Genomic DNA, 23,751 nt, shown 5'->3' on the forward strand with positions numbered 1-23,751 from the left:
AAGAAGGATTTATTTATATATAAAAATCTACACTTAAAAATAGACATCATACTCTATAGTGAAAGTGAAGTGACATTCAGCCAAGTATGGTGACCCATACTCAGAATTCGTGCTCTGCATTTAACCCATCCGAAAAGCACACACACAGAGCAGTGAACACAAACACACACACTGTGAGCACACACCCGGAGCAGTGGGCAGCCATTTAAGCTGTGGCGCCCAGGGAGCAGTTGGGGGTTCGATGCCTTGCTCAAGGGCACCTAAGTCGTGGTATTGAAGGTGGAGAGAGAGCTGTTCATGCACTCCCCCCACCCACAATTCCGTCCGGCCCGAGACTAGAACCCACAACCCTTCAATTGGGAGTCCGACTCTCTAACCATTAGGCCATGACTTCCCCTCAAGGTTCTCAAGATTAACAGGATATTGAGTGAAAACGAGCATTTCACCCCCCCCCCCCCCCCTTTAATGTTAGTAGCAGCCTTTACTAATATTTAAATCTTAAGTTGTGTCTGTTAATATAGACAGTTGTTTTTAACTAACTTATAGTAAATGTTGTAGCAGATGTTTTGCTAATTGTTAGTTAATGTTGGTTAATGCCTTAACTAACTTTACCTAGTGGGACACTACCTCTTGGTTTAGGGAGGTTTTCCAAGATGTGTGCTGGTTTGCATGGAGTTTGGCTCAGTTGTGCATAATCCAAACAAAATTTCTTATATTAACAAGGTAAAATCCTACAACCTTATGAACAATATCCTTCAACAATATGTAGCATAAATGTAACTTATTGCATGTTGACTTGTTAATTGTGTTATTATGTGTGTTTTCGAGATGTGCCAGCTGCAGGCTATATTGTGGTAGAACAGCAAAGGTGTGTGAACAAAAGGTCTCTGTGGTGCTCTGTTGTTGTTTGTGCCATCATCTGCAAGTCTGTCCATCCAGCTGATACTAGAGAAAGTCCTCATACTCATACTCACAGTCTGACAAACAAAAGAGTATAGTCAGTTCTAGGTATATGCCGGTATCATATTTTCATGTTGCGATTAATTGCTAATGCTTTTATCACGGTACACAATATTATCACAATAATGAAATTTAGTTTTAAAAAAAGTGGCCATAATACAGTATAACAGGTTTAATAACTTTTTTCTTATATCAAAAATAACTATACAATAAAGTAAAAAGAAAAAATACATAAAGTTAAAAGTTTTGCACAGATTAAAGTGCAAAGAACTATAAAGACCTATAGGTATTACTTTTTCAATAAGATCTCATTAGTTAACCTTAGTTAATGCATTTACATTTACCATGAGAAATAGTTAAATTTTCTACATAAGTTATAAGATTTGTTAAAACAAATACAACTCATAGTTCATGTTAACTCATTAAATGACACAGTTGCAATTTTTGAGTTTAACAACGTGTTATATATTGGAATACCTAAGATTAATGAATGTCCAGAAGAACTTTTCATTGGAAGTTTATGTTAAGTAACGAATTAACTAAAATGTGAACGAACAATAAAGAATCAAAACACTTTCTAACAATATCTAGGGTATGTTGTAGTCCAGATTAAAATGTAAAAAAAAGATGGAAATAATAGATTGCCTAAGTCCAAATATTTAAGTATTTGGCACTGTTGATGAACAACACATTAAATCCACAAATCTCAATAGCTATTTAAATACGTTTTTAGAAAGTAGAGCAGCTGCTTTATTTTATGGGGTTTCCAGGGCAAGGGCTGCATTTTCTGCAGTTTAGCGCCATCTGCTGTCAGTGAGTGAATGTTCGTTCCTTCTCCACCTCTCTCACATATTCCCCCATGTTTTTTTTTACCAGTTGATGGGAAATTTATTTTTAAAATGCATTCCGAATTCTGAATAATTTGTGATATATCATTTAGAAGAGCCCACGATAACAATATCGGGCATATTCATTTCCGTGATATATCGAATTACCGAATACTGGTACGTCTAGTCAGTTCATACAAACACTGAATTATTTTAAGAAGGATTTATTTATATATAAAAATCTACACTTAAAAATAAACATCATATGTACACCAAAAACAGAAAGATTGTTAAATTCATTTTAGTAAAACATTGCATGTAGTAACATTCTCTAAGGTGAGACAACAATACTTATGACTTATGTAATCCACTATTAAGCTTAAACTGGTTCCTCCGCTACAGTTTTATTTAATATGGCTTGAATTTACTGTAGCTATACGAGTGTAGTTGTTTCCTCTTGAACACTGAGTGATAAGTGGAGACTTTTGGCTTCATGTATTCTTTACCTTTTCACTACATTCAATGTTAAAACGTTCAGTCAACAGGTTAAACCTGAATTATAATGGATGACACATAATTCATTGTATAAGATGATAGAAACACTGGACAATCAGTGCAAAGACAAGATGTACAAAAAAAAAACTCATACACATACATGAAAGAGAACATCATATTGGTCATGTGTCGGTTTCCAAAACATCCCTTTTTTTTCCAACATGTGGATCCATAACTGCATCTAGAAATCTTGAACCATATCCAGAGAGCAACTTCTCTGAAAGCTCATACAAATGCTAATCAGTGTAATGCAAAAGTGAATTACAGTAGCTGTCCTTTCAGAGGGAAGCCTCATTTTGGCCAAGTTTCGTGGCATATTTAAAACAGATCTCTCAGCTTTCACCAGATCAGACTCGATGTTATCCATAGGAAAGAAAAAGTCCAGTGAGAGCAACCTGGGAAAAGTGACTCTCTATAGCCATTAGTTGGACCTGGGTCAAGCTGACTTTTAGCTGTCTCTCCTTTTATCTCAGGCTGCTGCTCATCCACATGTTCATGGTTCTCCACATTCTGTTCCTCATCTAAAGGTGGATTTTCTTGATCCTCTTCACTTGGTGTGGGGAAGATGCAGTGATGCTCTCCAAAAGCACAATCCAGATCGAGCCATCGTGTGAAGAGGGATGAGGTGAAGGAGAGAAGACCTTCCGGCGACGACTCAACAGATGGGAAACCAGAGATATCTAGACGATCTGGAATTTTCTGTTTAAAGAAAGACAGAAATAAAACTAACCACAAGAGATAAATCTACTGTATCAAACCTACAATTAAGAAATGTTTTGATACAACATCTGAGAAAACAGTATAGTAGCAAGAAGTATGGTATGAACAAACCTTGTTACAAACATATACACTCTTAGAAAAAAAAGGTATAAATTTTGTCACTGGGGTAGTATTTTTCTTTTCTTTTTACCCAAATGAACCATTTAGGTAACAATATGTATGCCTACTGATGTGTACCTTTAAGGTTGTAATATGTACACTTTAAATGTAAATAAGTGTAAATAAACGTGTATGACAATATACCTCTTTTGCTATGTCGTCCAGTGTGACTATCAGCTCCCTGATGAACCTGGTTTTGAGGTGAACTCGACTGAGGTGCTGGAAGAGCTGGCTCCAGGAATTAGACAAGAAAGCAGCAGCACTGAACACACAGCACTAATGTCACACACAGAGAGAGACACAAGACACATTTTTAAGTTTAGCTGCTAGGACAAAATTAGATACTAAATGTATTTGTATTTGGGTCAGTGACAAAGGATGGCTGAGATGATAAACCTGAAGAAAATGTTTAGTTACACGTAATTAAGTTCTGAGAAATGCAATCTATCTAATCTTGGTGCTTTCATCTGGGGAAAAGGTTTAGGTTTATTTAATTTAAAAAGGATCAGAAGAAAGAGCCTCACACCACACTGACCCGCTGAACTGTCAGTCTTACCGGCTCATTGCACAGCGCGCTGTCGTTGAAGTAGTGGGACACGACGTAGTTCTTCGGAAACACTTGTGGCTGCAACAGAGAAATATTACAATGTCAAATTTAACAGCCTTTAATAAAGACGACATATTTATTTAAGATGCAACAAAAAGGTCAGTAGCTACAAAATTTACACGGGACAGATAAATGCTAAAGCAGGCTTCTTATAATCGCGAAGTAAAAAAAACACAAAAAAAAAAAAAACACTCACGAATCCGGACGTTTTTTCGATGTGTATAGAGTCTAGCAGATTTCTGACCGTCGTCTTCATAAAATCATCGCACCCACTTCCTTGAACAGTCAATGTTGATAGGAGTAAGAGCACTGAAAGGCAAAGGTAAACAATGTGGTTTCAGAGCATTAAAAACCGTGACATTTTCAACACACCCACGTGGTGTACTCTTAATGTCGCGAACACCACACACACACGCACACACACACTCCCAAATACAACTGTTTAATCATTGATGGACCTTCGTCAGTGCTGGACGTCTATAACGTTACCTGTTGGTGACATGCTTCTACCGGTCAATGTGGGCCAAATTCCCCATGTTCTTCTTAATCAAGTCGTTTTGCACGACAGATTGCTGCAGAAGGGTTATGGAAGAAATTTAGCCTCAGTGGGTTTCCCAGCTGCTTTTGTCAGAATCTACTAAACAGCGTGTCCTCTTCCTCTCACTGCTGCACTTTCTCCTTGATCCCACAGCTGCTCCCCATTCTGACCCTCTGGCTCAATCCTAGGCTGACAGTTGGAAACTCCCAGCCTTCTGATGGACAACAAGATATTCCTCTATTTACAGTGATTTTAATGTCCCCTGTCTTTCCCCCGAAATTTCCTTCTTCCTTTTCAGTCAGTTTGTTTTGAAGCTTGAATTTCCAGCTGGCATGCAAGTGAGCAAGACATTTGATCTGTTGTGGGCTTTTCCTGAAGGATCAAACAGTGTGGAGGCAGTTTGATCACTGAAAGTGAAAGTCCTGGCAGTTCAATCTCTTTCTCGTCTCTTTAAAGCTCCCCACCCTGTTCTCCTCTCTTTATCAGTACTCTATGCACGACCTTTTCCGGGCTTAGTCATGCATTCTGGCAGTGTTTTAATTGTATTTTTAAATACATTGTTCTTAGTGCATCATGTGTGCATATTACATTTAAAAACTTTTTTTTTGTACTGAGAAAGTGTAGTAAACAAATTTGGAGTAGCTGTATGATGAATAAAAATTTACTCAGGTAAGAGAGGCTTATGGTGGAGGTACATATAGCACAGTATTAGTTGCATTATTTTAAGTCTTGTAGCGCACTGAAACAAGCTATAAATCTGTTATAGGTTTAAGAGGATTTCTACATAATCCAGAAACACTCCCACAACAACAATTACAGGGAAGATCTGTCAAAAAACTATTTCTTTACTAACAGATGATCCTGATAGTGGTCAGTAGCTGGTATAATCATCTTTCTTTTTTTATGGTTTCCAAAAAGCAGACAGACTTTATTTAGAATGTGTGAAATTAAAGTAAAAGTCATTTATTTAAAATAAGGATAAATAAAATGACAAATTCAGATGGAAAGAAAAAATGTGATTATGTATTTTAATAGACATATAACAGGCAAGTCTCAAACAGTATAATATCAACTGATACTTGGCCTCGTTCCATTGAAATCAATGGACCATGTGCTCTATTAGACACATAGTGAAAGGCAGAAAATGGACATGTCTAGTCATGATGGTAAAACAACATTCCATTTAAATGCATGTGTGTAAGTAAACGTTTTTGAGGCTCCAATCTAGACACGTGTCGGTATTCGGTAATGCGATATATCATGGTAATGAATATGCACGATATTGTTATAGTGGGCACTTCTAAATACCGTGAATAATTATATATGACAAATTATTAAGTATTTGGGATGCTTCTTAAGAATACTTTTCCCATCAACTGGTCAAAATGCACAACACCGCTGTATGCTGCTTGAAAGACGCGTGTGCCGCTCTGATGTAAACAAGTATGCATGATTAATAACTTCTCTAGCAAATGTAGCTGTTTCTCATTGTGAATGTTAATAGTTAACTAAATAGGTCTTTTTGTAAAGTGATATGGGTCTTTATAGTTCTTTTAAGTTTATATATTTTTCTGTTTTGATTTATTGTATTTAAATGCTCAGTCATTTTTGTTATAAGAAAAAAGTTAATTAACCTGTTATACTGTATTATGACCTAAATATAAATCCTGTGATAATTTCGTATACCGTGAAAAAAAAAAAAAGCAATTAATCGCAACAGTAAAATTTGATACCGGAATATCCCTACTCCAATTACAATGATAGCTTTTACTTTCTCTCTTTGTCATGGAGAAAAAGCTATTCTCAGACAATGTCCCTTTTCCCGTAATTAACACACACACGCACTCACTCACACATTCCTTTCATCTAACTCTGGCAATGAGTCCATTGTCCCTTTTTTCTCACTCTCTCTCACTGGCTCAGAGTTCTCTCTCCGCCTCTAATTGCTGTTATTAGATGGCTATGGTAGAGCTTGATGAGTCCTGTCATCCAAAACTTAGGAAGACACACATTGTCCTCTTCCCTGGGCCCTGTGGCTCCCAGCAGGGCTAAAACCTTCTGAGTGTCCTCTTTACCTCTGCCATCCACCATGGAGAACTTAAACAACACTTTTACTTTGCTTTAACAGAAAGAACAAAAAGATCATGTGAGAGGAAGCACAGAGTTTTAGCAAAGAAACAATAAACGGACGACAGGAAATCAGGACAAAGGGACAATTGGGGAGAAATGAGTGATAGAGAGGGGAAAAATACGAATTATGGGAAAACAGGCAAAATATTTGACTTTCATGACTGCTGCAGGACTTTCCTAAACTGTCTGTAATAAATATAACAGCAATTTCCAGAAATTCTGTATATTTCGGTGTCTTGGTGCATTTCTAGATTTTGGACTTTCCATCCTCAGATTTATTAAAAGCAAATTAAAATTCTACTTCATTTTGACACAATCTATTAACTCTCTATTATTCACTGAAGTACAGACTATGTTTAAATCATTTTAACCACCAATACTTTACTATTTATCAGTGTTCCCAGAGTCCCGAATTTATGACAGCGTTGCAAAAATGGCTAACCTCATGCACAATAAATAAGAACAGAAAAAAATAGAGTACTAATATAATATTTTTCATATAATAATCTTCTGAGGGTTGAAGGTTAGCATTTACTGAAGGTTAAAAAAATAACATTACTTCTAATTAAAATTCGTTTTTGGGTCCTGATTTTACGTCCATTTGAGGAAAGTGCCTTATATGATCACTTTAACAATAGTTCATATATTATTCATAGTTATTCAGCATAGTTTAAACTGTAGTTTTCATTTTATAATACCATTACAAAACATTTTTTTTCCTGCTATCCATCAAGGATGTGTTAAATTGATCAAAAGAGACAGTAAAGACATTTGCAATGTTACAAAAGGGGTCTAGTTAAGATTTTCTATTCTAAAGACAAAATGCAAACTTACTTCATCCACTCTTCTTTCAGACAGAGCAAGCCGAGAGAGACCGCCTCCACTGACAGATTCTCATTAGAAAGAGCCACTTCAATCTTATTCAACAGAGTTGGACCTGAGTGAAAGACAGACCATGAGAAAGGCACATTAAGGAAGAATTCACTGTGTACAAATGCAAAATTCAATAAATAGTGTGTGTTTGAAAAGTGGTATAAATCTGAGTTCTGTTTCCATGCGTTACCTTTCTCTGTTGGCTGTGTGTTTGCACTGCTAATGTTGAACTGATAAAGTGAGAGAATGTCGTCATCCGAAACAGGATTTACACAACCGCGCTCAACATTAAGTACATCCACCAGCATGGAGATCTCTGGAAGATAGATTGAGAAATAGAGAAAAAGAGGGAGAGGGGGTTACATTATGTATATACACAATGAGTGTTGAACTTTGCGATGATCCTGACACTGAGTTTTGAAACTATTTCACTGTTTAGAAAGAAAACAGTCACACATAAGTTGCGAAATAAGATGTAAATCATACTATGCCAAAGAAGTCATAGTAACAGGCCTCTGTTAAATCTATGTGTTTGTCTCGGCATCTTATGAAAGCAATATGTTCCCTTAAATTTCTGAATAAAGGTTATGAGATCACTGCTGTCATTTCTAAATGTGACTTATTTTGAGTGTTAATGTTAGTATATTTGACCCAAAGCATTCTCGGCTACAGCAACGCCGCATGTGATCACAGCGGTTAAAGCAAAAAAATATATATATAATAATAATAATCATTTTGATTTAAACTTTTTCCTCAGCCAAATTCCATTCCACAGCAATACCTTTTTCACACACCCAGTTTAAGAGCAGTATTTTCTTGTAATTAGGAACGCATGTCCTCCTAATGTATAAAATGCAGGAGCACCTTCTGATTAATAAAAGAAAGAATTCTGATTAAAAAAATAATAATAATTCCTCATAAAATGAGTTGACATTTGACTCAAAATGATTAATCGGCCATTTTCTTTTTACCTTTGTAAAGGCATTTTTCAAATTTTATTAAATGTATGCAGCGTTTCTTAGGATTTTTTTCCGGCTGTGGTGGCAGGACTATTTCCCACGGACCCATGGGAAGAATCACATGCAATCAGAATTTAAATTATTTTAACTAAAAAGGATAAGTAAATAGTAAATGAATGAATGGCAATCAATAGCACAAACAAAAACAATAACAAGATACAAATTAAATTAACTACTTTATTTTTTTATAAACTATTTTGTATTAACCATAATCTCTTCAACTGTAAAATAACACTGGAAGAGGTTAATTTAGGACGCTGTCTCTTTAAGACCTCATGGACAGATCTAATATGTTACACATGGCTCTATGTTACTTTTCTTTTTAGAAGCACTTGTCCTCCTAACTAAAAAAAAAAATTATAGTAGCACCTTCTGATCAATAATAAAAAACTCTAATAAAAAAAAACTAATATGAGGTGACATTTGACTCCTTAAAGTGACTTACAGGAGTATTTTCTTTTTTACCTTAACCGTCGGTTCCCAGCAGTCAGCAGAAGTGAGAAAAAAAGTGTTTATTATTATGAAATCTGGATATTTATCATACAGAAATACATGGATTCGTGACGGGGGGCCTTTATTCACCCCCAACCCCCACCCACCCACGCGGAGCTGTGTGAGTGACGTTTTATTACAGATGCGCACATTTTATTTCATGTCTTCATAACAGTTGACAATAAACACCCGCTTACTCCTTTGAAAGGCTTGGAAGAGCAAGGACCATTTTTAATATAGCTTCGACTGGATTATTCTGAAAGAAGAAAGTCACATACACCTAGGATGCTTCGAGGGTGAGTAGAAGATGGACAAATTTTCATTCTCAGGTGAACTAGCCCTTTAATATAGGTTATGAGTCTTGGGTGCCCCATACTGGGCAAGTATGGGACTTTCCGTTGGGCAGCACCTGGAATGAACTAGTGAACTTTGGGTGACCTCCAAGAATATGTCAAGGATGGCACAAACAAGTACGATGAATAGCCATGAGAATAAGGTTGAAATGAAAAATTGTTCAAACTAGCGGTAGTCTACAATTAGACAGTAAACCAAGAGGAGTATGAATTATTTGTAGCAAAACTAATGCGGTAAAACCAAATAGAGGCAGTGTTGTCATTTTTTGGTTGAAAAGACTGAAAAGAACGAGGTATAAATATGGGTGCCCGGACAGACAAAGACTCGACAGCTGTCATCTCTGCTTTGTTGCTATAGCTTCTGTCAGAGGCAATTCACATATATTTCAGTTCATAATATGTACTATACAGTTAAAAGGTTAATAAATGATTAAAGTGTTCAGAATAAACATTAGAATACATAAGTAATATAGTTTTTATAAATACATGTCAATGAATTTCATATTATTCAGCTAAAACCATAGAAATTGCTAAAAATATACCCAAGCAATTTAAGCCTGGTTTTGTGGTCCAGGGTCACATATTATATTATATTATAACAAAAAGTACATGTTTATTTAACATGCAATTATTTTTTTATGTTTTATTAAATAGTATATAAAAATAATCAAAATTGTAAATTAATATTAAAACTAAAAAATTAAATTTATAATATAACAAAATTTATATTTTTCAAAAAAAAACATTTTTGCCCAAGCATTTAAGCGCAGGAATAATCAAAATCTTCAGAAGATCAGGAGAAACATATTCAGTCAAGTTTGTCCAAACTTTTGAAATGTAGTTTGTAACACAGATGTGCTTTTATGATGTAGACCGGCATCATATTGTATACACAGATTTTCAGCTGACCTTCAGCACATTGAAAGCTGATTGGATAAGACCAGGGTCTGCACCTCTCCATATGACTTGATTTCCCATGAGAACATGCAATACCATCTGTTGGAAATCAATGGCACCCAGGACTGGTCATTAATCAGATATAACATTGTCAAAATTATATTTTTAAAACAAAATCTGCTGTTTGCAACAGAGAAAAAAATATTGATTTACTTGTCTTAAATGTCTCAGTGATTTGAACTGTGGCCCAAGAAGGTCTTGTCTTCCATCATCAAATTGAAAATCTTTGGGCTGCACACTCTCTGATTGGCTGGGCTGTGGGTTAGACCCACCCCCTTCAGCACCATCCCAACCACTCATGTCTTCCTCTTGCTCTATGAGAGAATCATACGTTATGTTGCTGTGAAAGTTTTTTTCATGCTGAACTATACAGTATAACATTACAGTGTAACCTCTGTTTTTGGCAAGTTATTGTTATAATTCCGATAATAAAAGCTGAACAAAGTTGAAAAATCACTGGAGAGCTGTTTGTTTGTCAGTATCAGGAGCAGAACCTTGGCAAAGGAAAATGTGGGTCAGACACCCGGTTTAACAGTTGGAAAATCAATTTGTTTGCAGACACTATAATTATAACATTCCCACTGAATCAATATATAGAGATATACACATCAATTATGAGATAGTCCCAATATAAGTTATAAAGTTATATTAATGAGAAATATAGATGCAATTATGAGAAAAATAGTCACAGCTGGCTCAAGGTCACAACACTGCACAAGTTCGTAATTGTGAGATATAAAGTTCCAACTGAGACAAAGTAGCAATTGTAAGACAATTATGAGATTTTAATTAGCTAAATATGAAAAATATTAAATATTAAATATTAAAGATATAGTCTCCATTGTGAGATATAAAGCTGCAATTGTGAGATAATAGTTATAAAAGTTATAAAATGATAATATGCATTTAAAGTCACAGTTATGAGAAATAAGGTCACGAGATGAGATAACAAGTTCCAGTTATTAGAAAAAAAACACACTGTGAGATATAAAGTCACAATATCTGTTAAAAAGTCAAAAAAGTCCGAATACTGCTTTTTGTAACTGTGTTTTAAATACCAGCTGAATGAGGAGTGCAGACTAGCCCACAGGTTGGGGTGCTGGGTTAGGGATGTGAGAGAGCGGGCTGCATTGCCGCTTCGCTGGTGAGGGAACACTGCTGGAGAGAAGGTGCTGTTCATAAGCAAAGCCCTCTGAGGACACATAGGGGACACTTTTCATTGTTAAACACCTGCAAGGCAATAAACAGGGCAAACCATAATATTTTCAACACTACAAGGAACTCCAAGAGGTACTCTGTCAAACGTGGTACTAAAGTGGTGCATGCAGTCCAGTACCTTGAGTGCTGTGTTCTGTAGACTCTGAATGGTTAGCAGCAGGAATGGCCAGGAGTTGATGAGGTAGATACTGTCCATGGCTACCATGACAGTGCTGTTGATCTCCAAAAAAGATGGGCCCCTCTCGACCAGGACAAAACTGCAATAGCAGATAATACATAAGTATAACATGTTAATGCATTTTAATCAAGTTTAGATTAATGCAAACATAAACATTTACATACCTGACAGCTGAGGCGGATTCCCCTCTCACTGTCCACACTCACAAAGCCTGGGTGAGACCACTGATCCACAATATAGTCATATATATAGATCAGTGGATGAGACGCAGGTAAAGAGCGACACCCTGGAGAGAGAAAGACAGATATTAAATAAGACATTAAAGAGAAGAACTGGGGATTTGAACATACATTTGGGTTATGACAAGATTACTTTCTCACTTACTTCATACATGTCAGCTCTCTGTGTGGCAGAGCTGTTGGCTCTCATGGTGAGCCCTTCGCCCTCTCTGTCCGCCTCTCGGTCCCTTTCCCCAGGAAATGCTGGACCAGGCTGTGGAGGAGATGGGGACAGAGGGTGGACGGCCTCTGTACAGAACAGTGTCCATGGGCCATCGAGTTCACAGAAGTGGCAAATGGCAAGTAAAGCGTTCATCTGGACGGAGTTAATTAAAAGGTTATATGAGAATATGAAAGATAATTGCACCCTTTTTTACATTTCAGAAGAATGAGGGTGAGTTTTAGAGATGGTTTAAACCAGAACAGGCGTTCAATACATTATGCTAAACAAACTTAAGGGACATTACAGTTGACTCTGGCAGTAATTCTTACTGGTATGTAGTCAATTTAAATATTATGGGCTACTTTGGATCTTTTTTTTAGACTAGAGGAAAGAAAACTACCGAAATACAAGTCTTTGTTATATTTCACTTATTATATTATGTGTAGATTTCAACTGCAGTATAATAATTTAAAGGGTGTTTTCTCCAAAGGAGTTTCAGTACAACCACTTCATTAGGGGAGAACCGGGGCGAAAGTAACACGGGACGAAAGTAACAAAGCGATTTTCTCCGAGCCTCTTTCTGCATTTGCATTCCCAGCTATGACAGCATGTTCAGCATGCAATCCTTGACAGAGCTGAGAAATATCATGTGATTTCCTCATCGTTTCCCGAAGTTAGGTGCGTAAAACTGTTTTCGAGTACAAAAAGTAAATTATTAAAGCGGTAATTTTTTTTATTAGTTGTGTTGTTTTTCTTGTTTTATGTGTCAAAGTAATGATCAATCTTCAGGTTATTTAATGCTTTAACACATCCTACAGTTTGCATTTTCAATTTTTTTTAATATAAAATTAAATCGAGTTTAAATGTCAGGAGTTCCTGTCAGGACGAAAGTAACAGTTGTTACTTTTGTCTCGTTACAGTCACAAAAAGTATTTATTTTGTTCCGGTGCAAGCTATATTGTGAATTTCTGTGTCTTGCATCATTTCTTACAAATGTTTATGTCATTTTATACCAAAAGAATATGTCTTAGTTAGGGTCAGAAAGACAGACAGAGGTCTGGTTTTATCCAGATGTTTTTGAGAGGGTGTTTCTGGACATAGAGGTGTAAGGACGAAAGAACCTGAGATACTTTGATCTCCTGAGAAACAGACAATACAAACATACACAGGCATCTTCAAGACACCCCACAGAGTGGAGGAGCAGGAGACCTCCTCCCCTTCTGGCCATTTTAAATCCCTTCACCCATTCTTCCTTCTACTTCCGTCTGCTCAAAATGATTACATGAAAATGTCAATGCAAGTGAACTAACACTCATGTCTAGTATCATTGGAAATGTCTCAGTGCAACTGGTACAATGGTCTCACTCTCACAAAAGTAGATTAGAAGATAATACAGATCTGAAGAGTCAAGAGATATCTTGATTACTGTGATGGGAGTGTCCTTTCCTGGGGCCCTCCATGTAAATTACCCCCTGTTCCCATTGAGTTGTAAAACCACCCAGGCTTGGGACCTGAGGTAATGCAAATTCCAATCGTTAGTTTCTGTCTTCATCTCGGGGGATGTTTGTCTTGGTCTGAGGTATTTAAAGGATTGCAGCAAAAGGATCAGGGCGATTTCTGTAGCCAGAAAGCCCGTAGTGTGTTGTGTGTCTCTTCACTTCATACTATGTATTTTCTAATGTCAGGTATGCATATTTTACTTTTAGATTCATCTTTGAGAATTTGATGTTTTGTATTGATATGATTTGATGTGTTTCAATTGGATATGTAATTGGCAAAATACATATCTACCTGACTGTAAATAAATTGTTACATTTTGATTCTATTCTGTCTTACTCTGTAATTATTGACTAGTAGATTACATTGTATCCTTGTTAGCTACATGAGCACCCGAATGAATGAGTTAATATAAAAATAGAGTTAACTAGAATAATCAAATGTCAGAAGAATATTAATTAAAAAGGCATACAACCAATTTGCATTTCAACCTAAATTCGAGGTCATACTAAAATGGAGTCAGATTAAATAATAAAATGGAGTCAGATTTGAGTTTAACCTAAAATGAATAACTCTACGCGCTGAAAGACAGAACACGCAGGAAACCTTCATCCAGCACTGGATACCTTCCTTGGGCCGAGTGTCTGGACCTTACAGAGGAACATCTCTCTCTGGGCAGCTGCTACATCACATTTATATTTAGGTTTTAGCAATAACTTAGCCTTTACACCACCACCTGTGAATTTGCAGTGTTTCCAGATGTTTTAATGCACATTTTTAATTCATGCATAAAAACAACGGGATGGAAACATAAATAGGCCTACTGTTACATTATGTTTAGAGTTTTTTTATTATGCTAATGTGATTAAATTTTTATATTGTGCATTCTGTAGAATTATTTTATTATTATATAAAAATACATTGAAATTTACAATTAAAAAAATACAGTCAGGTTTTAAGACATCTGATGAAACTTAAACTTAAATTTAAAATGAAAATGTAATTTAATAATTTTTTTGAAAAGGACAAAATATGTTTGCAGTTATTTATTAACAAGGTCACAATCAGGTATACTTAAGAAAAATAAGACTAACAGAAACAAATTTAACTTATATTGTTGTGTTACTTTTGACCCACCTGTGTGTTACTTTCGTCCCAACCGATGGGGTCGAAAGTAACAATGTTCAACTTATGTTAAAAGTGAAATTATACTTAAGTCTTTCTACATATCTACAAAATACCACCTGGTTTTGTTAGACCACACTTCTGAATTACTGGCCACAGCAGAAATATATCTCTGTCTACAACATTATCTTTAAAAATGAAGTTTTTCTGAAAAATGGTACTTTCGCCCCTGCTCTCCCCTAGCATCTACAGCTACCAAACTTTCCAGTTTTATTCTTATTTATGTTCTGAAGGTTTTCACGGAGGGTTTACTCAAAAACACAATATAATACCTTTATCAGCTGGGTACCGCTGACTGGTACTGCCAGTAAACTAACAAGAACAAGACATTGCGATGGAGTATAAACAATAACAGCTAATGTTACAGGTTCTGCACGGTTATGTTGTTGTTAAAGATGTCATTTTTTTTCATGTCAGCATAAATGGTACACTATCCTAACCGAGGTGATTTACTAAATCTTAACTGGAATACCATCGTAATTATTATTTTGTACTTTGTTTACATTGTTCGGGTCACCCTCCTCGGTCTTTTTATAATGTGTCTTGTGATAGGGAAGTCAGGCGCTTATCACAACAACATGTGCGTGACTCACAGCTGATCTTGTCTTTCACGCCGAAAAGCCATCGATACAGTCGAAATAATCCATTAATATGTTTTTCTTTTGGTGTACGCACTATGTAAATATTGCTATTTAATTTGTTTAGGTGGTCCGTAATCCGCTGAAAGCCTTTTAGCCACCACTGATGTATGAACGAATCTTCTTAAGAGTCGAATCCTTTCGATGATTCGATCGAAATATATCGGTTTATAAATCCCATAGACATCATGAATCCGGTCTAAATGAATCAGACACGAAGTTAATTGTTCATTGTAAATGCAAATGACATGTAACAAGCTATGCTTGTACTTAAGAGACCACGTGAAGACATTGAACCAAAATGTTTGAAAGAACCGATTCGCGGAAATGACTCTAAATCGGACTTCCTCTTCCTCGAAAACTACTGTTTCTTAGAACCCCACCGTAAGTAGTGGCAATAATTGACAGTAATCAATTCAAATCAATTATTTATGTCAAAATAAATAATTTTTTTCTTCTTTAGTGTGTAATGTATTTGGTTCTCCATCATTCGCGCAGTTTGTAGTCATTTGAACCAGATGAATTCATCTTGTAAATGTTTACCATTAACACTAAAGGGACTTGGACAGTAATCTGTCAAATTCGAAGCTAGTTGTATGATTGTGACTTGAGGTAGGTTGATGCTCTACCGTGTTATACCAAAATGGTTTTTACATAATATTTCTTTTGTTTTATCGATTACGATACAGTATAACAAAATGAATATGGTAAAGATGGTTTCTAAATTACTCTAAATGGGACATGTCTGTTTCAACTGAAGCTCTTTTGAAGCTGTCAACTATGGCATGCGAGGAAGAGAGAACTCAGGAAAACCTGACGGACTCTGACGGACGAATCCACATAGGTAAGACAAGTAACTATATCTGTTTAAAAGAAAATTTGTTACATTGTTGAAGAAAAATTAATTTGGTAAAATACAAAAAGCTGTATTTTAATTCTAAAGATTATTCTTCACAGCTTATGAGTTGTAGGCCTATTGCTAGTTTAAATTATTTGTTTATTTCGTCATTTTAAGTAGTTTGAAATACATAACTTCAAAATTAGCTGCAATTTACAAAATTATCTACTATGATAAGAAATGTTTTTGGTCACCGCCTTAAACAAGGACTGTAGCGCTGGAGGCTATAATGCAAATGACCTGAAGATGGCAGTGAAAATCCTTTTCATAAAATTGTCCAGAATTTCTGGCCAAGTATAGGTTCGTTTTGTTCAAAATTGCTGATATTTGCCTCAGACTTTTATTTTGTCCTTCGTAAATGTACCTGTTTTGAATACCTCCATTTACATCTTCACACTATGCTACATCACGTCTGCCATAACCGATCTGGGAGGACTTTACTTTTACTGTCCCAGTAGTTGTAGATTAACTTTGTCTTGTGTTAACAGTCAATGCATGAATGCTGTTGTTTTTCTTCCCTTTCCCTTAGTACCAGATGAGATGAAACTAGAAACTAGCCAAAACATTTGCCAGGACTTCATCTTGGGCAGATGTGGCTTTGGAGATAGATGCCGACTGTCTCACAGGTCTGTCATTCACTCTGGATGGTAAAGACTCAACTAGCGAACTAACCTCATGGTAGACATGATTTATTAACTGGATATTTTCATTTCAACAGCAGTTGGCACAGTGTCTTGTAGTTGCTGTAAAAATTGGGAAATTTGTTAGATCTTGGGAATGTTCATTGAAGCTTAGTGGATAAAAAATACATTGCTCTTTCCTGACTTCACAGTGTGCTTGACGTCCCTCAAACCACACACTCAGAGGAAGATGATACAGCCGTCACAGAAAAGCAGAGCAAGACCCGAAAAAATGGAAAAAAGACTCATTCTGAAAAGCAGCCTCTAGAGCCTGAGAAGGACGGTATGTTCATAGATTTAATGCAGAGGCACTTTACCTTCCAGATACACTCACTGCACCACATGACTTTGATTTGGCAGATAATTTTTTTTTTTTCAACTATTAATAACCAGTGAAAACCTAAACAAACAAAAAAAAACTAAATGATGGTAGTAATGGTAATAATAATAAAAATGTAATAAAATAGTGTAATAACTAAAGAGTATGTCAAACTAATTAATAATGTTTTATTTTCAAGATTGTGAAAGATTTGAAGATTTTTTCTTCATCAAGATATCAGGACTTATGCCTCCAAAGTATACATCCAAATTAATTTTAATACAGAAATTAAAAACGCATATATATGCATATATATATATCACATATTTAATGTATTGTTTGATAACTACACAACAAAAAATAGCATCATGCCATTTATCTGTTAATGCATTTCAATATTCTTTAAATATAATTTTATTATATTATGTAATGATTATAATGTACTATTAATACAGTATTACATTATTTCTTTTAATCTTAATATGCTGGAATTATTCAATTCTCAGACAATTTAACAACTGCCACTGGACAACATGAAGAGTCCATCAACACAGGAGATGTTTCAAATGACCTAGAGCAAGTGACAGAGTTTTCTGAAGAACAGGATGATTTTGTAACTTCAGGTATAACAAAAAACAAACAAGAGCTGGGAGATGCTGTAGATCGTTCCTTTACCGAAAATGCTGAGAAAGGACCCAGTGACGACATCTTACTTTTGAAAAAACAATCTGCACCAGAAGACAAAAAGATGGCAGCTTCTAAAAAACTGAGTTTGAATCGGTTGGCAAAGGAGTTATCTGTCGCTCCTAAAAAAGAACAGACTGAAATAGTGGAAGAATGGAAGGACAGCTGGGATGGAGTGAGTGGTTCAAAAGCAGAGCTGGTATCATTCATTCTGCCAAAACCACTTTTAAGACATCCACCCCCAAACAGACCCACACACTTCATCTGCTTCCGCGTGGACTCTCCCGCCTGTCTCCAGGCCTTCCAGCGCATTCAGAGAAAGGTTCTCTCCCTCCTCCCTCAGTCAGAGCCGCTATGGATGGACCCCGCAACTTTACACGTAACCCTTTCCTTACTTGTCCTGAAGTGCCCAGAGGAAGTCAGCGCTGCTGCTGAGCTCATGCGTACCACAATCAGAAACTCCCACAAACCCGCTATTTCTGTGTCTTTCACTCCAAAACTAAGGCACTTTAATGGGACTGTTCTCCATGTGACCCCACAACCCCTGTTCCATGTCCAGAGCCTGAATTCCCCTCTTCAAGAAGCCTTCAAGGAGAAGGGCTGGCTACACCGTCATTCCCGATCCCCGACGTACCATCTCACCCTGGCCAAATCACGGGGGCCCATGACAGAGAAGATGTTTGAAAGGATAGAGACCGTTAAACTGGGCAAAGATATCAACTTTGGCAAGCAAGAAGTAAATAAACTCTATCTATGTGTGATCGGTCATACAAACACAGAGAATGGTTTCTATCAGGTTGTTGGTGCTGTGCAGCTGCCCAATGTGTAAAAGTTAACTCATCTGAACTTGGGGATGATGGTTATTAATTACGTCAAATACCTGATGTGTTTTAAATCAAGGAGTCAGTCTAATGACTTCTACGTTCTTTATTTTGTGCGCCTAATATCACATTTATATTTATAGATGCAGAAGTATCCCAAAGCATAGTCTCGTGTAGCCAGACCTTCAGACTGACAGCAGAAAGTCTGGAATGTATGGCAGTTTTTATAGTCCGAGGCCCGCCCGTGACGCCATTTGACCGACATATCAAACAACCAATCACAGTTCGTTTAATTCTGTGTCACGTTTCAGGGTGTGGTAATGTCGCGTGTTAAACTCTCAGAAGTATTTTAAAGATTCTATGCTGCCAACTTTAAATATTTGACATACTTTTGAATATCCAGCATATAGTTGATCGTGATAAGCGCTCGTCGTCACAGTTGTAAACTCGACGTCTTTCTTCTTTCGTGAGTGGGTTTGGCGCCACAGCATTTTTGTTTCCAGGTGGAACATTAAAGAACACGACACACATGTCTTCCTGAAATCATGTATAATTCAACCAATCCAATGACAACTTCGACACTCCTAAAGTTGTTAATATTTCACACCCACCACTAAAACGAAATGCATGGTTGCGAGTTAAAAACTCAGATTTATTTAGATGAGTTCACAAGTTGATAAAATATAATAATTAATCATTACATCAATTTAAAATTTTATGTAATTTAAACAGATTTTTTAATAGATTATTTTTTTTTAAATAAATTGTCATAACTTAAAATTGTCTTCAACTGGGAAGTGGATTTCTAGTTCTCAGCAAGCTTTGCTTTGGACAGGATGAGGTGAATATATGTTGAAGTAATTTTTTGTGTTTTTTATAGTTAAAAGGAAATATCTGTTATTGTTCAACACTGTCATGATTGACATTTTACAAATTAAAATAGTTTTTACGTTAAAGTTTTTTACCATTTTGTTGAAGAATAATGCTCATTGTTAGTTGGTATCAGGGGTTTGAACTTAGTAGTTAGTAATCAACTTGTGTAAACAAATTTGTGTTTATGCAGTTTATAACCCAATTTGGTTTTTTGGTTAAACATAATTTCACTAAAAGCTGTCATAACAAATTTTTCATATTTTATTTTGATTTCAGTTTGATTTTATTTTATTTCAGTTTAATGTTGTTTTTATTTTATTGTACATTTCTGGTGAAAATAAAAAAGTCAGCACACTAGGGCTCTAAAACTACAAATATTTTATAACAGACAATTACATTATTACGAGCACACAAGCTCTTCATCAGACCTTCATCAGAGACAGTGTATTTTTGGAGCCTAGGTGTGATGACTTTTTTCTATTTTCATTATCGATATATATATATATATATATATATATATATATATATATATATATATATATATATATATATATTTTTTTTTTTTTTTTTTTTTTTTTTTTTTTTTTTTTTTTTTTTTATCGAGCACCACACCCAGTGATGTGCCTGCTTTTGTTTTGAGTTTATGGTACATTTCTGCACAAATATAACAAAGCCATCTCTTACTTTAGGTTTGTGTGCATTTGCTGACCCTCACTTAAAGACATACAACATTCACCTTAAATGTACCAGGTAATTTATTTACTTCCTGTTCAGTCACACATTGCAAGATGTTGCTAAGTGAATCAGTGCAAGGCAGTATTTTTGGATCGCTTATTGAATTGGATGTTAGGATGTCAGTTTTTTATTGAAAGTGGTCTACATAAATAAGTAATTTACCATGTGTTTCAGTTATGTTTTTATAGCACAAGCTCTCAATTATTCAACATCAAACAAACAACTCTTGACAGCTGTACATTTAGTCACTGGAATATCTTGAGACCAATAAAATTAAATCAAACAAAATGACTCATTTTATGAATATTTTTTTCATGCATGTGTGTGTGTGTGTTACAGTAGCAGCTCTGAGATGTGAGCAAGGAAGTCTTGCATACATAACATCATTTTCTCTTTCCTCCTGGAAACATGTCATGCACACTATACGAATGCTTGTGCGGTCTCTTTCACTCCATCCCTCCCTCCTGTGCTTCTCCATCTAGCACCCCTCCCCCATCCTCGCTCGCTTTCTCTTTCAGTGACACAGAAAAATCAACACCACCCTCCCTCTCTCATGCATTCATATCCCCCCATCCCATACTCCCTTGCCACACAAATACCCATCTCTCCATCCCTCCCTTGTTCTGTTGTTTTCATTGTATATATATATTTTAATCCCCCTATCTCAGTTAAACCTCCTGGGCCACCGAGAGTCTAGCATCCCTTCATCCCTTTCTTTCACCGCCCATCACTTACTTCATTTGTGGGTAAAGAGTGCATTAAATAATAATAATAAACATTTATGGGAATCCCCTACTGCAAACTGCATGGGTTGCATTTGGAAAACCTAGCGACCTGCCATTATTGTTTTTTGTTTTGTTTTTTTACTCATTAATTTGACAAAAGAGCTTCCTGTATGTGGAATATATGTGTGGTTTTCTCACAATCTTTCAATCTATCATTATGTGTTATCATGCACGCTGTATAAATACAGTAGACGTGTAAATCCTCCATCCCTTTTTGTCTCCTGCACACAAACACCCAGAGAGAGAGAGAGAGAGAGAGAGAGAAGTTCAGTCCTGATCACTGGGACCCTCAGGACCACACCAATTTAAATCTGCCTTTCACTTACTTAAATTAAGACTGTAATGTGTTTGAAAATGGGACAATTAAAATAAATGTGCCGGTTTTTATCCCCACAATACATAGCCTTTTTTTGTAGCCACAGCTGTCAGTTTTTTTTATAAAAACACATTGCACTGGAAGGATTTCATTTGCCCTGGATGTTATGGATTTGCTATTTCTTCAGACTGGACATTTATTGTGTGTGGAAACGACATCGACGACATAGTTGTGCATTTGTCACACTGAGAACAATTAATTTCGGAAGTTTTTCGTTTCAGTGACTCTATAGCGTCCCTTCGCGCGACTGTGGACGATGAATCAAGTTCTCGGAGGATTTTAAATCAAGAATGAAGCTGACTGATAGGCGTCGGGATTTGAAGGAGTCGTTCCTCTCTTAAAACATCCCTCAGGGACTCTCTCCTCTCTCTGAAGACCTGTTTCCCATCATCCATCAGCGAGCACAAAGACCGGGAGCACATTCTCCTGAAGCCCTAAACAACAGATTTCACCAGAGGATGCAACCCGTTTTAACGGTCAACGCTCTCAGTAAACGCATCTAACGTTAATCGCAAACAAATTCACACGAGCGCGAGAGACGTGGAAGCACCCACATTAGGCTGCTGCAAATTAAGGTGGGCAACCGTTTTTAAATGTGCCATATAACACTGTATAGCCTTCTGTGCGGCTCATTTGCCGTGTCAATTGGTCTGTGTGCTTACCGTTTGGCAGTTCGTTATACGAGACCATTAAAACAAAAGATCCTCGTGGTGTATCCAAGCGCCAAGACAAAGCGCTGTGAGTGTGGCTGAATATAATGCCATAAACAATCATAGGTTTTCAAGTCTGCCACGAGAATGAGATCGATTGGTCTCGCGACGGGTCAACTCACAAGTTCATTCAGCAATCAATTCTGTCCTGTTTCGTTTCTAGTCATTTTTTCATCGATTAGATTAGCACCAGTCTGTTGTGTGGACGACTGTGTTTATAAATACCTTCACAATGAGCTCATTTTATACATTTAAACTAAACACACCCACATACAAATACAAATAATGCCCCCTCAGTGACCTCTATGAACTTATTTTATTTCGGAACAACAGCAGCATGGCTCTGTCAATGGTGAGATTTTGATTCTGTCTACATATTTTATGTAATTCTGTAACTCAGATGTGTAGAGCAAGTTTTAGTCAGTTGTTTGAGAGCAAACAGTTTATTTCAACAAAGAATTATAATTTATAATAGCCATTTTAATTTTTTATGCTGTATGGCTAACTATATCATACCCTCAACACTGATATTTTATTGGACTTTGCATTGGATTTATTACTTTCAAAAGGCATTTTAGGCTTCGAATATTAATGGACGTTATTATAATTATAATTAGGCAATAATGTTTTTATTTATTGCAGTAATTTACTGTTTATTTATTTTTAGCACAGTTCAGTCCTAGTGTGTGTGGAAGGATATTCTGGACAGTTTTCAAAAGGAATTGCAAATTGCGTTTTCCATATGTGGGCGCATACATTGTGACATAATCCAAATGCGATTGCAAATCTTGCATTACCGTTTGCATCAGGACCAGCCCACACCTTTATGGAGTCCTAAGCAGAATTTTACTCAGTGCCGCCAATACAACGATTATTGTCAATGCTTTTCTTCACACACTATAAATCTAACACACCCATTATTAATTTTATTTGTTGTAGCTGTGTTGCTTACTGTCTACTTGGCATGTTTTTACCCTTCTTAGATTTTTAATTGTAACAGTAGCAAACCCACAAGAGTGGTCAGGTGTTAATTTGCACTGTAACATTCAAAGTCTTACTGTACTCAGTGGCATTCTTAATGTGGTGTACTGAAAAGTAGCTAAATAAACCAGCAGGCAATGTATTTTCTTTAGCAACATACATTTTTACAACTCTTAATCTGTAACTAACTAAACTGAGGCATAATGATATTGGAATATAGCAAAGACCCCAAGGTAAATCATGTTAAGCTGTTATCAGCACCTAGTTTATGAAACCAAAATTTACTGTCTGTTTGCTCATGGTCATGAAACAGCAAGAGACCTTGAGACAGGTGATCTTGAGCCTTTACCAATGAACTCCATTGTTCAAAGCATTCAGTACAATAGTCGAGACTTAGGTCTCTGCAGAGCAAAAGTGGGCGTTTATCACCATGTGGGTGTTTTCAAACTGCTGGGTGTTTCTGAATCATGCAGTCTAAAGCCCCTTTCACACTGCACGTCGGACCCGCAATATTCCCGTAACATTGCCTGGTCGCCTTCTGT

The 23,751-nt window shown here is 36.3% G+C and overlaps 4 protein-coding genes across 11 annotated transcripts in view; 2 read left to right on the top strand and 2 right to left on the bottom strand.

Annotated features, from left to right (window-relative positions):
- Window positions 1–1,995: 1,995 nt before the first annotated feature.
- LOC113059921 (uncharacterized) lies at window positions 1,996–5,251 on the bottom strand. The gene is made up of 5 exons (XM_026228618.1): window positions 4,318–5,251; window positions 4,025–4,137; window positions 3,778–3,846; window positions 3,366–3,497; window positions 1,996–3,041 (listed from the first exon to the last, which is right to left on the bottom strand). The coding sequence occupies exons 1-5, from the start codon at window positions 4,328–4,330 to the stop codon at window positions 2,682–2,684; spliced, it is 687 nt and encodes a 228-aa protein (XP_026084403.1). The 5' UTR covers window positions 4,331–5,251; the 3' UTR covers window positions 1,996–2,681.
- Window positions 5,252–5,380: 129 nt separating this feature from the next.
- On the bottom strand, window positions 5,381–23,488 carry LOC113059489 (folliculin-like). The gene is made up of 9 exons (XM_026228015.1): window positions 22,181–23,488; window positions 11,967–12,180; window positions 11,751–11,872; window positions 11,527–11,665; window positions 11,253–11,402; window positions 10,143–10,255; window positions 7,560–7,683; window positions 7,331–7,433; window positions 5,381–6,485 (listed from the first exon to the last, which is right to left on the bottom strand). The coding sequence occupies exons 2-9, from the start codon at window positions 12,178–12,180 to the stop codon at window positions 6,278–6,280; spliced, it is 1,173 nt and encodes a 390-aa protein (XP_026083800.1). The 5' UTR covers window positions 22,181–23,488; the 3' UTR covers window positions 5,381–6,277.
- Window positions 14,835–20,828, top strand: LOC113059920 (uncharacterized). 5 transcript variants are annotated; one of them, XM_026228615.1, is made up of 7 exons: window positions 14,835–15,731; window positions 16,108–16,191; window positions 16,775–16,871; window positions 17,078–17,208; window positions 17,751–18,664; window positions 20,312–20,372; window positions 20,697–20,828. In XM_026228615.1, exons 1-6 carry the CDS (start codon window positions 15,608–15,610, stop codon window positions 20,339–20,341), a joined length of 1,380 nt encoding a protein of 459 aa, XP_026084400.1. In that variant the 5' UTR covers window positions 14,835–15,607; the 3' UTR covers window positions 20,342–20,372; window positions 20,697–20,828. The 5 variants fall into 5 exon arrangements, with proteins under 5 accessions (XP_026084400.1, XP_026084399.1, XP_026084397.1 ...); XM_026228614.1 differs by lacking the exon at window positions 20,697–20,828 and having other exon boundaries at window positions 20,312–20,649; XM_026228617.1 differs by lacking the exons at window positions 20,312–20,372; window positions 20,697–20,828 and adding an exon at window positions 15,811–15,959 and having other exon boundaries at window positions 15,694–15,731; window positions 17,751–19,705.
- The window catches only part of LOC113059919 (protein tweety homolog 1-like), a 29,999-nt gene continuing 27,653 nt past the window's right edge, over window positions 21,406–23,751 (top strand). For 3 of the 4 annotated variants that reach the window (XM_026228607.1, XM_026228610.1, XM_026228611.1), the window contains exon 1: window positions 21,407–22,093. The gene's annotated coding sequence lies outside the window, so the exon portion shown is untranslated. Of the gene's footprint in view, window positions 22,094–23,751 lie in introns of all 4 variants that reach the window. The other variant, XM_026228609.1, reaches the window with a different exon arrangement.

Source organism: Carassius auratus, chromosome 41, assembly GCF_003368295.1.
Source record: "Carassius auratus strain Wakin chromosome 41, ASM336829v1, whole genome shotgun sequence".
In the NCBI taxonomy this organism is placed as follows: Eukaryota; Metazoa; Chordata; class Actinopteri; order Cypriniformes; family Cyprinidae; genus Carassius; species Carassius auratus.